Source organism: Epinephelus lanceolatus, chromosome 20, assembly GCF_041903045.1.
Source record: "Epinephelus lanceolatus isolate andai-2023 chromosome 20, ASM4190304v1, whole genome shotgun sequence".
In the NCBI taxonomy this organism is placed as follows: Eukaryota; Metazoa; Chordata; class Actinopteri; order Perciformes; family Serranidae; genus Epinephelus; species Epinephelus lanceolatus.
In genome coordinates, this window is record NC_135753.1 from 34,194,219 (window position 1) to 34,206,766 (window position 12,548).

A 12,548-nucleotide genomic window follows, 5' to 3' on the forward strand; every position below is an offset into this window, starting at 1 on the left:
ACGGGAAACTGGGACACCAGCATTCTTAATTTTCATAAGGTTTACGATTCCTGCTTCTCTAGTGTATATCTTTATACGCCTTGATCCCAAGAAGAAACTGCAGCTCTGAAATCATGCAAGAGCTACTGCTTTTATTAGCCGTCAGTAAAATACAGATAACTAATCCTGCGGAGAAATTTACAATCTGCTGCACTAAATATATCGTATGTAAGGCTTTGACACATCCAGCCCCCAGTGTGAATACCTCAGGCTGCAGTCTATTGGAAATGCTAATGTATTCAAAAAGACCAAAGAAGCTTCCTCTAGTTTAAGAAATCACACTTTCACAAGCTGGTGGCCAAGAAATCCTTCAAGCTCACACGAGACTGTCTTTGAAAGCAGAATGGTGTGTGTGTGTGTGTGTGTGTGTGTGTGTGTGTGTGTAGGGACACACCAAGAAAGCCTGAGTGACATCAGACGCCTCAGGAATGCCACAGTAGTAAGAAAGAGAAAGGAGAAAAAAGGGTGAAAGAGATCCCGATGGAAGGAGAGATGCGGCTCAACAAGACGGACTGGTTTGCTGGTTTGAGTGGACGAGCCTTCTCTGGTAAAACCTGAACAACACGTGGAGTGTGCTGTTGACTTGTACCTGTGTTTTTCCACCTTCCTCATTGCTCTAAGGCCCTGTGGTTAACATTAGCACTTAGTTTTATACTAGATGTCTGTTTTATGTCAGTTTACATCTCGTTGTCTATAGTTTTGTGTCTCTTTCTGTAACCATTTTAACTTTCTTTAGTCATTTGACATCTATTTAAAGTCATTTTAAGCCACTATTTGGTCATTTTGCATCTGGTTTTGTGTCTCTTTGACGTCATTTGATAGACCTTCCAACAACAGTAACTTAATTTAGAGGCTCTGCTCCCTGGGCCCTGGGCCTCTACACAGTAGGCCTGTTCAATAATCCATCCATAATACTATAATGCCACATTTCCACTGCATCAGTCGCCTCGGCTCAACTTTCTTTTGGTACCAGGGGTCTTGTTTATAAAACAGTGCAAATGATCCATACTAAAAAAAAAGCCAAAAAATGGTGTGCGCCAAAAAATATTCAACAAATTCTACAATCAGGCTTCACCTCACCATCTGCGTGGCCAATTTCCCCTCTCCAAAATGTTCATAAGCATGTGTCAAAGTTTCTACCATCAAGTCTGTTTCGTTAGATCACAACTTATCCGTGGAAAGTGGCGTACGCCTCTTTCAGGCCTTGTTTTGTGTGTACGCAATGTTTATAAATGAGACCCCAGGTCTTTTTCTCTTCTTCATTTTACACTGCAGATAGTACCCCCTCAGTGTAAGCAGGATTCTTTGCTGTTTGCCATAGCAACATTGGATGAAACTGCCATGACATTATCATCAATGCAACACTTGGTGAGTCCTTTCATCAGCAACAATGTCTGCACTTTGAGGGCATATTTTTGTGGGCTGCCATTTTAAAAATCTGGGTCAAGTGAATAAAAAAATTGCAGTCACAGTAACAGCTCAGCTATTTAAAAAAGGCGGGCTTGGGCAGGCTGTCCCATGTCTCCGACCAATCATTGGTCTGCAGTGTTTTCACTCCACCTTCTAGCATCTCCTCAGCTCACTTTGAACCTTGACTGAGGCGGTACCAAGAAAAGTAGCAGGCTCTATCCACAACTTTTGCTAATGTAATCCAAAGAAAAGCAAGTTGAGTTGAGTAGAACATTGCCGTACTGTGTAGTGGAATTGTGGCATAATAAACCAACCACCTATCACCTTCTGATTCTTGTCGGGGGGGCACCAGGGGTGGCTAACCAGTTTCCAACCTCTGGCCCTGCCTTGAGTCAAACATTCTGCCTGGAAATGCGTGGGAAGTAAAAGGTGTCAAATGGGGCCTTTCCCAAGCCGCCCCCACTTTCACTCTGTTTCCATGTTCACACAGAGGGTCCGCCACATTGAATGCCGTCCCAAACCAACTAACCAACAGTGAGCCTGCATCAGTGCTGACATACTGACCGTGTGTGTTCGTCACAGAAGACGCTCCGTACAAATAAAGTTCCATGACTGCCCTTACCAACGTAACCTGCTCAAACTAAGACATTTACAGGCCTACTGTCATACAGATGTTAACATCTTAAAGGTTCAAACATATCCTTATCTAGTCTCAAGAACAGTCGCGTTCATTTAATTGTAGTGCTGAACATTTACAAGAAGTGTTACAAAAACAAAGCAGCACATTCAGATTAAATACAAGTGCAAGAGATACATATGAAGAAGAGAAAATTAAGCTTTATTTTTCTCCATGGTTACGAAAAGTTATGACAGTTCCTCTTTCTGCTGCTGGGAATGAAGCTTGACCCAAAGTTTGCTGCTTAATAAGGGGGGCTTCATACAGACGTGAAGGTGACTTACACTTCACGACGAAGTCAGAGTGGGCAGGGTCCGGTTTTGGAAAGGCCCATAGTCTACAGACAAGCCAAAGAACACTAGGTAACATTTGTTATAGGTCCTGAAAATACAAGAACATCCTGAATTACCTGAGCCAGCTGCATTTTAATTCAGTCTAACTCTGCATGGAGCTCTGCGTAACATCCAAATTAAGACTAAAAAATAACTCATACAAACTACTGAATGCCTTTAAAGCCAAAGTTCACATTCCTCTGTAGAAGAAGTCTGACCACACTTATCAGCTCTGCTCGTGAGGTAAGCAATAAGCACACCACAGGCAGATTACGATCAGCTCACACACCCTGACAGAAGAGGAAGTAAGCTTTGTACTGTCCAGGCACTGAGTGTGTGACTTCCCTAGAGGTCTCATGTATTATAGTGACGCAATACACTGAAATTTTGACTGACATATGATTCCAAGGGATTTCAGTGGTCGAATACAGATGACCTTATTTCACAACAGTACAGTATGAGTCTGCTTCCTATGTGTGGACTTTAATTACAGTATGACTGAGAGGTCTGGGTCAGATCAAGACATCTAAAGAAAATACTTTGTTAGTTTCTCTTCCAAGGTTGTCCTGTGAAAACCACCGTGATCATGCCAGAGGTCAAAGGATTTGATTTTCTTAGTACCAACTGAGCATGGTTTAAACACCACAGCATACCTGAGTATTGTTGCTGAGCGTGTCCATCCCTTTATGACCACAGTGTACCCATCTTCTGATGGCTACTTCCAGCAGGATAACGCACCATGTCACAAAGCTCACATCATCTCAAACATGACAGTGAGTTCACTGTACTCCAATGGCCTCCACAGTCACCAGATCTCAGTCCAATAGAGCACCTTTGGGATGTGGTGGAACGGGAGATTCTCATCATGGATCAACTGTGTGATGTCATCATGTCAATATGGACCAGAATCTCTGAGGAATGTTTCCAGCACCTTGTTGAATCTGTGACACCAAGAATTAAAAAGGGGGTCCAACCTGGCACTAGCAAGGTGTGCCTAATAAAGTGGCCAGTGCTTGTACATTGGCGCTACACAAATACTGACAATGATAAATACTTTTAAGCATCTATCGGCGGGTAAAATAGCGTCACCAGTTCTGACTTGTTCTGTTAATTAAAAACTGGGTTCAACAGAATTTGCAAACACTGTTTTATGTTTGTCATCCAACAGAATGCAAACAGGACTGGACCCAGACTTGGCGGAGGGAGAGAGGTGGGTGGGAAAGAACAGGCGGCGCTCGCACAATGCAGCCGTGCGAGGAAACAAGCCCAGAGGAAAGAGCGAAAGAATGGTCATTGACAAGTCTGCAGCGGCTGGTATGCAGGTTGAGTCAAGTTCACTGGGACATGATTAGTGATTCTGGCTCAGGATCAGCTGGCTTGTGCAACTTTCATACAGGGTTACATTTGGACTCTGCAAGCATCGACACATGCGTGAATGCAGACTGGATGAACACAGAGATTAATTCCTAATCGGCAGTGGAGCGTGTGTTTGCATGTGTATTGTGAGTGTAGCCTATGATTTAGTGCGTGCATGTACAGTATTGACATTAGTGTGATCATGGGAAACAAACACAGTCTACTGTACTTCAGGCTCGTCCCTCCTGTTAGCTCACGCTGCCACTCCACAGGATTTACTGAAGCCAGCGAGCAAACAGTGGCAGCAGTGTAAGAATGAATGGAGCCACAGAGGGCTTATCTTGAGGCTGGGATGCTGAGGCAGAAGTTATACGTTTACACTGGGAGTCACAGAATATTTTATGGATACTTTTTCAACCATGCCAATATGTGTACGCCCTTTGGAAACCATCCCAGTCATCAGGAGAAAGGCTGGCATTTCTGCAAACATACGTTGATATGGTTCTTTACGTTTCAACATCACTGTAGTTAACATGTGGGTATTTTTAGGCACAAAAACTAGTTGGTTATAGTAAGGAAAAGATCAAGAGCAAGGTTTTGGTGGCACAGTCCTGGCCGGAGAAGCCATCGATGTGTCTGTAAAAGCAACCACTTTTTGTGGCACTACCTCAGCAGGAAGTGCAGTAGTGTCTGGGGAAAAGACGAGTGATTTTCATGGCACTATATTAGCTGGAAGAACAGAGACAGGTCACTAAAAAACACCCATAATTGGTGGCTGGAAAAGTTGCTGGAAACTCAGTGATGACTCGCTAAAAACAACCAGTAGTGTCACGCCATCCATCGTCCCCTTCACCTCCGCATGACTAAAATCAGCTCACATACATGTGATCAGAACTAGAGATGATCCAACACCATCTTTCACTTCCACAGACCAATTCTGATTCCTGTACTTGCATTACAGCCAATACTAAGTACCGATCCGATACCACAGAGGTAAGAATGAATACATAAATAACAGCAGTATACTCCTAACCCTGCATGGATGTGAAATGGTTGCTATCGTTGTACGGCGTGGCTCAGGTTGAACCCTAAACTGGTGGGAATGTCCGGTGTAAAATATTGCCAAATGTCTGACATTTTGCTAACAGCTAAAATTACTCAATTTAAAAACAAAAAAACTTCCCTTAAATGTGGATGTGAAACTACTTTAAAGATTAATCATGAAAAATTATGTGGTATCAGATCGGTCCAGAGACTAGCATACTCACTGATACCCGATCTAGAACTTTAGGCCGAGTCGGAGGCATTTCCGAAACTGGTATCAGTATCGAAACAACTAATCAGCGCTACGTCTCTTTAGAAATTATGAAATGATGGGTTTTGAAATGTTCAAATGTAACGTATTAATAGTTTAAACGTACAATGCCAACTATCGTGATACTCGCGATATTTCAACTTGTTGACATATTGACATCATACTGTTACCCACAGCAACAACAAGCATGGCTAAAAGCAAAATTATTACAGACTCTGAGGTGGTTCCACAAAGAGGAGCAGCTTCAGTAGTGTGGAATAAACTGTGGCGTCCTGAATGTTTTATGAACAGCCCCGGACTTCTCAGACTCTTTTAGTGACTTACCGCTCAGAGGGAACTCATTCAGCGGCTCCTCTGGCAGCAGCACAGCGTCTCTCCCTCTCCTCATGCTTATGTACTGACAAAAAGCTCCATATATGTGAATGTGTGATAGCTGTGGTATCATAACAGCCTGTCACAGGTTACAGCGTGATGATTAGAGGAGAATTGGCAGAGCATAAAGGTGCAGAGGAAAGGTCAAGGATACTGTTAATGCAAAAATACCCTGAAATCTCATGATAATATTCTAGGGCCATGTCACCCACAATTTTTAACTACGTGTCAAAACTCTGGTGCCACACCATGATGACAGTCAGCTAAAGTCAAAACGAGCTTCCTGAGAACACACTGGCTGAATTCAGTGACAGCATCTTCCTTATGAGTCCCTCTGCAGCTCACACACTGAGAGAGAGTGCTAACGCAGGCACTCCTGTTGCTGTCAGGATGAGCTGCTCCCAGAGGTGTGACAGCTGACGCGATGGTAATTGACAGGAGGAGCATCGCTTCCAATATTTGAAGCATTCTGCTTAATTGAAGATAAATCTCAGTACGATAACCCGCAGATGTTGCACAACAGACACTGCAGCCAGCCGCCATGCTAATCTACTCTTGAGCTTCAAAGTTTGATCTTGACCTTGGAAACACACTCACACATTGATGGAACAGCCATCAGGAGCAATTTGAGCTTCAGTAGGGATTCAAGGATACTTTGACATGTCGACTGGAGGAGCCGGGGATCGTCCAGTCGATCTTCCGATTGGTGGACGACCCGCTCTACCTCTGAGCCACAGCCGCCCCGGTCTATTATTCAGTAGCTACTTTGGTGCTCTGGGTCACATCACATGAGCTTCAGCAGCAGATGGAGTTTGGTCAGTAGTTATGGGATTGGGATCTAGTGATGAAGCCCATGAGTCATGACTAAAAGTTCCACGACTACAGAGCTTCAATTTGGGTTTGGTCTGGCTGGTTGCTGTCACCCTGATCACAGAAATTCTCAGTTGAACCACTGGAGATCATCACTTCTTGCAGCCCTGCCCAACTCCCTGTTTCCAACCTTAGAGGTGACACGTCTCCAGGTATTACCCAGCTCCTCCCTGGACGCTAAGCATCTTTAGCCCCATTTGTTTTCAAGTCACAAACCTGACCTATTAGAGCTCCCTGCCAGCTGAGCTCTGCTGCCAAACTGCGGGGGTAAATAAAGCCTGTGTGGAGTACAGCTCAGTCGTCCTTGCCTCCATTCTTTCACAGCGGCTCCCGAACGCCATCTCCAAAATAAGCTGCGTTGCTCCAGATTTAAATTAGAACAACCTCTCTTTGTGTGTCTCAGTCGGGCCTCCTCTGTGTCGGCCAGTTTCACTAACACAGGTTAAGTTTGGTGTTTAACCACGGGCTTTGTTTCACAGAGGGGGAGCCCCCTGACCCACAGCCGGTGCTGCTGAGGGTTTGTTTCCTCAGTGGCGATGCTCAGGACAATCAGGTCACCATAAATCACACAGGGAGGACATGTCTCAGTGGTTAGTGGGCCAAACTACGTCCTGACAGGGGAGGTCACACATTTCACATCCTGTGCTTGGCTCTGCAGCCACTGCACACACACACATGCTCAAGAGCACTTCAGCTGCAACCCTGACTCCACTATATAAGAGGTGGTGCCTCCATCTGCAGCCCCACCTATGGGTCTGCTCCACTGCAAGGCAACAAACACAGAGTTGACACATGCATGCATCACTGGTCCATCGCCCCCCATCACCACCCCAGGGCCGCAGCATCCACCATGCAGCAGCAGCAGCAGCAGCAGCAGCAGGACTCACCCAGTGTTTTGACCGCGATCTGCCGCGTCAGAGGCGGCGGCAGGTTGATGCACACCAGATCCACATCCTGATGCAGCAGCACGTCGTCGATCCGGTTGGTGTAAAACGGCACGTTCATCTCCTTGGCCAGCTCCTCCGCCTCCTCCTGCGTCCGGCCCCACAGCGCCTTCACGGCGAAGCCCTCGTTCTTCAGCAGCGGGATGATCACCCTGGCGGTCAGGCTGGTGCCGAACACGCCGACCCCTGGCAGCATGGCTCGGCTTTATGTGTGTGATCTAGTCCTGTGGTCTGTTCTCACTTTGGGGTCTACAGCCTCGGATGACGCCAGACCTGCTGCTGCAGCAGCGGCGGCGGCTGAACGGGAGGGACGCGGCGGCTGGGACCGTCAGGTTGGCCATCCACCTGCAGCCAAACACCCGCTGTGCTGCATTCTCCCGTCGCTGCCGCTCTCAGATCGGGCATGTAATGTCTCGGTAAATAATCCAGAATCAGATTCAACCCGGGGCCTGTCTTCCTCTGCGTTAAAAGGAACAATTTAAATGCACCATTCCGGTCTGCACCTCGTCCACGTCTGACAGCGATCAGCGCACTGACTGCGCCAAGCAGTGAAGGGCATGGCACCTCCTTCCTGGCGCCGTAAATCCTCTCCCAGCTGGACCCCCCCCTTCACATACACCGACACGGAATAAAAGACACCCGGACAGGAGCGTTATCTGACGGCATGCTGGCAGGAACACGGCTGTCGCCTTGTGTCCGCTCCCCGGAGGATCCCGCAGCAGCAGCGGCAGCAGCGATACTAAGCTGAAGGCTGCTGGTGATGGTGCAGCTCAGACCCGCGCGGCAACTTCGAGGCACTGACAGGAAGTGCTGCTGGTGGAGGACTGTCAAAATAAAAGAATCACTTGATTTAATTTTTTTAATTTATTTTTTTATTTAATTTAATTCAATATACTTTATCAACCCCCCTGAGGGGAAATTCAATTTTTTAACTCTTTTTTTGTCATTAACACACAGGTCCGAAAGACACACACATGCACAAACAGGACCTATACATGCACAAAGTGGAGAGATGTCAGAGTGAGGGGGCTGCGGTTGGGGGGTTTGGTGCCTTGCTCAAGGGCACCTCGGCAGTGCCCAGGAGGTGAACTGGCACCTCTCCAGATGAGCATCTGCTGCCATCATTTATACCTATATTGGCTGCCATCTTTGTAGTATATGTGTGGAGTATGACAAAATGAAATCTCACAATCTCAGAAATATAAAGCAACAGAGTGAGATATGGATGCAACCAGGGGCGTACCAACAAATTCTGGGCCTAATTAAGAAGCAGTCTTTCACTCTGTTGTCAAGCCTGAAGTACACACACATGCACAACCAGTCAGGATTCTCAGTCATCCAGGCCCTGGTAATCTTAATGGCTATATCATAGGCAACTGGACTTGCTTGAGTTTCTTGCAGACATTTGGCCTCTCATCCAAGAAGCTTCTTGAGTTCTAACAGACTGCTGCGGAGTTCCCAACCTTTAAACGCTTTGTGGGTGTGAAGCCTTACACAGCGGTTGAGGTCACATGTGAGCTCTGAGTTTCAGAGTCATTAAGGTAACCTGTGAGTCGTTGACCCACCCGGCCATCTTGTGTGTCATTAGGGTTAGATGGGTCCAGGTGTGAATGGGTGTTCAGTCTCCTAAGGAGGCATCCCAAGACTGCATTGTAGGTGGGTGATAAGTGGTGTCGTAGGCCACCTCCTCTGTTTAACGATGGTCGTTCTAGTTTGACGTAGATGGCTTCTTTCATGCCTCAAGTAGGTACAGTTGTAACAATATAGCACAGTGATGGCCAAATGAAGCCTCATAAAGCATTTTCTTTATTTCCTGAGCCCACCAGATTTGTTCAACAAAAGGTTGAAAGCCTCACTGAATTGCCATTCTCTCTTTAAACCATGAGCGCCATCTAGTGGGCTCAGAAATAAAGAAAATGCTCCACGAGGCTTCATTTGGCCATCACTACTTATGATCACCTATGCATGCGTGAAATGGAGAGACGTCAGAGCGACAGGGCTGCCCATGGCCAGGCGGTTGGGAGATCAAGGAGGCAAACTGGTACCTCTCCAGCTGCCAATCCAAACTCCATATTTGGTCGAGCTGGAGACTTGAAACCGCGCCCCTCAGGTTCCTAATCCAGGTCCCTATGGGCTCTGTAGACTCCCCGCCCTTTCTGTCTTGTTCCACGCCTCCCTTCCTCAGCTCTTGAATTTGCTGTCCTTCTTTCTGTCTTTTCTTTTCTTTTCTTTTTTGAAACCCTGATTTTCCTTTATTGAGGAAAGACATGATAGTGTGCGTTAGTGCTCCAGCAGCGTACAGAGTCAATTGGCTCTAGCTGTGTTTAGAGATGAATCCTAGTGCAGGGGCAGACTAACCAATTTTGCAACCTTTTTTAAGGGGTACGGGGCCTCAGAGAGCAGCCAGTATATTTTTTTCAATATCTGTTTACTGATTTTTTTTTGCAAAGCAGTGTAAATACAGCAAAGAAACACACCAACAGAAAAAATGTAACATTGGTGGTAAGACAAAAAAGGAAAAATAAGATTACACATTAATTATCCAACAAGTTACAGGGTACTGACATAGGACGCCATGGCACAGTTAACCTGTTAAACCACTAACCATTCGCTTTGATTCCGCAATCAAACTAACAACTGGTTGCCAGATTTTCTGAAAGAGTCCCTTTTTGTTTGACATATAAATGCAAATGTAAAACATGACCTAATTCCTTCAGCCACATACCAAATGTTAGGAGCTTCACAGGTGTCCAGAATTAAAGCAGCAATCTTCTCGCTAGCAGTGTGGACAGAGAGATGACCTGAGCCTTATACCTGTCTTTCACTCTACCTGGCTCAAACACCCTTAACAGTGCGGTTAAAGGGGCAGGGGGAAACTCCTTAAAAGCGTCAAATAAATGACCCCAAATGATTTCAAGAAGCTGCCAGTATTTTTTTATACAAAGTTCAGTCTTTTGACCGATTTATTCAGCCAGTTTTATTTTATTTATGGCAATAATTACTTGCGAAAAAATGCAAACAAATCCAAACTTTTCATTTCAGGCTATCTGACCCCGCTCAGTTGGGGCCCTGGGTAATCAGTCCCACTTGTCCCCCCACTACGACGCCCCTGGCTGCAACAATGTAGGTGCTCTGCTTTTTTTCTGTGTCATTTATTACAACCATAGTCTCTTAAATTATTAATCTTACATATTTCAGATTAAGTTGGGACAACCAAAAGGTTATTTTAGGATCATGGGGAAAATGTTAAATCACCTAATTTTTTAATTTTATTCCGCCTGTTATCAGTATCATCATCATTCCTGCATTTATTTTTTTATTCATTGATGATAAGTAATCTTTTTCTTCCTCCACAGCTCTCTGAACATTCACATCTAAATTGCATCAGAGTGTTTGGACCTTGTTTCAGGCCACAAGTCTTCTTCTTTGCATCATTCATTTTTTAATTATTGTCCTTAATTTTCTATTAATGACAATGACAACATCTACAACAATATAATAATACTAATAGTAGTTGTGGTGGCAGTATCACAAACGTTGCACTTTTATTTTCTTAACAATCCTGGACAATTTCCGGTCTCATTCTGTCTGTCTTTGCGTCACTTGACGTCGCTCTCAGCGCGCTCTCCTCCCCAGTTTAACCCTTCAGCTGCTGGACGAACACAATAACAGAGTCACTAAAGCATGATGTGCAGGGAGAGGTGAGGGTGTATATTATCTTCATCTCATCATTCATGTGCTGCTATACTCACAGATATTTAGGTGAAGAACTGTCTTTGCATTCTTCTTAAATGTCTCAAGTGAAAGCAGATATTTTTCTAAAGGTGCTATTTCAGGTTTTCCCTGAAAAGTCCAACAAAGATTTTCATACTTCTGAATTAAAACACTTTATTTTTACCATCTTTTATTCATCTATCATCAGTCAGCACGCCGGCAGCTTTAACGTCGTGTACGCTGTCCTCTTTTTCTCCTGGTTATTGAACATATTTCTGCCTCACACACCTCATTCAGAGTCCTTATCTTCACCTCAGCCTCCACGAGCTCTGCTGCGCAGTGAAATGTCACCCTCACCCTGCTGCATCCTGCACCCTCTCCGCTCCACAGAGCCGTGTAACACAGCCTGACAGGATGCAGCCAGACAGAAACTGTCAGCGGCAAAGACATCATTTTTTAAGGTTTAAGATATGATAGAGTTGAGCTGCTTTGCATTCTGCAGCAGGGATCAGAGGCCTTTGAAGTGAGGAGAGGATTTGAATCTCATCACGGCTGAGTCCACTGTGTGCTGCTCTTCTGCACGACATCTTCCACTGCATTTAACAGAGCGGGTGCCTCACACTCTGAGGCCTCACGCTGGACTCAGACACAGCAGTTCATCAGTTCATATTGACCTAAAAATAATGTACAAAATAATCTATGAACATGTCCAGTGATACATGGTTATTTGTCTGTAGGTGTGAATGTGAGTGTGAATGGTTGTCTGTGTCTATGTGTCAGGCCTGTGATAGGCTGCTGACCTGTCCAGGGTGAATTAAAAATGGATGGATGGATAATATACATTTGCTAAGATAAAATAAAACCTGCTCTGAGCCTGACACAAAACAACCTTTCACCTGGCTCTGACCTGCAGCTGACGGGATTAATCAACGACATTTCAATGGATGAAAAATAGCTCCAATCGATACAATATCACACTGACGTGCACACATCACTTAACTGTTATTTTTGTCCATAGTGCTGCTGCTACTGAGAATCAATGAGAAAATGTCTCACACACGCATTTGTACAGTTTCGACATACGTCAGGTTGTGCTGTCAACATCCAGCGTCTCCTATCGATTTGGTCCACAATGCACAGAGCAAACAGAGCAGGGAGGCGGGACTTTGGACTGACTGATTGCGCAGAGAAAGTGATGAAAGGCCGCCACTGGCTGAGGTCAAAGGTCAAGCAAAGACAAAACCCACGGGTGTTCTTGTCAGAGACTTTATGGCAGAATGTGTGGCTGCTAGAATCAGAAGGAGCAGCAGCTGAGGCCTCTTTGAACACTGGATCGTTTGGTAACACGACTCACGTTCAGTGTGCAATCGGCGACATCACTTCCTCCTTAGGTTACTGTAATACACCATAAGATGAGCTCGAGAGATTAGCTTTTAAAAGAAGTCAATACTTTCCCCTGCACCATACATAATGAATGCATGTGTTCAGGCCGGCTGGTGCAACTTTCAAAGGGTGACGTA

The 12,548-nt window shown here is 45.3% G+C and overlaps 1 protein-coding gene across 1 annotated transcript in view; it reads right to left on the reverse strand.

Annotated features, from left to right (window-relative positions):
- Positions 1-8,077, reverse strand: part of gfod1 (glucose-fructose oxidoreductase domain containing 1) — a 45,464-nt gene extending 37,387 nt beyond the window's left edge. Inside the window, exon 1 of the mRNA XM_033639109.2 lies at positions 7,258-8,077. Coding sequence (XP_033495000.1) covers positions 7,258-7,510 — 253 coding nt within the window. The 5' untranslated portion in view covers positions 7,511-8,077. The remainder of the gene's footprint in view (positions 1-7,257) is intronic.
- Between the last annotated feature and the right edge of the window lie 4,471 nt (positions 8,078-12,548).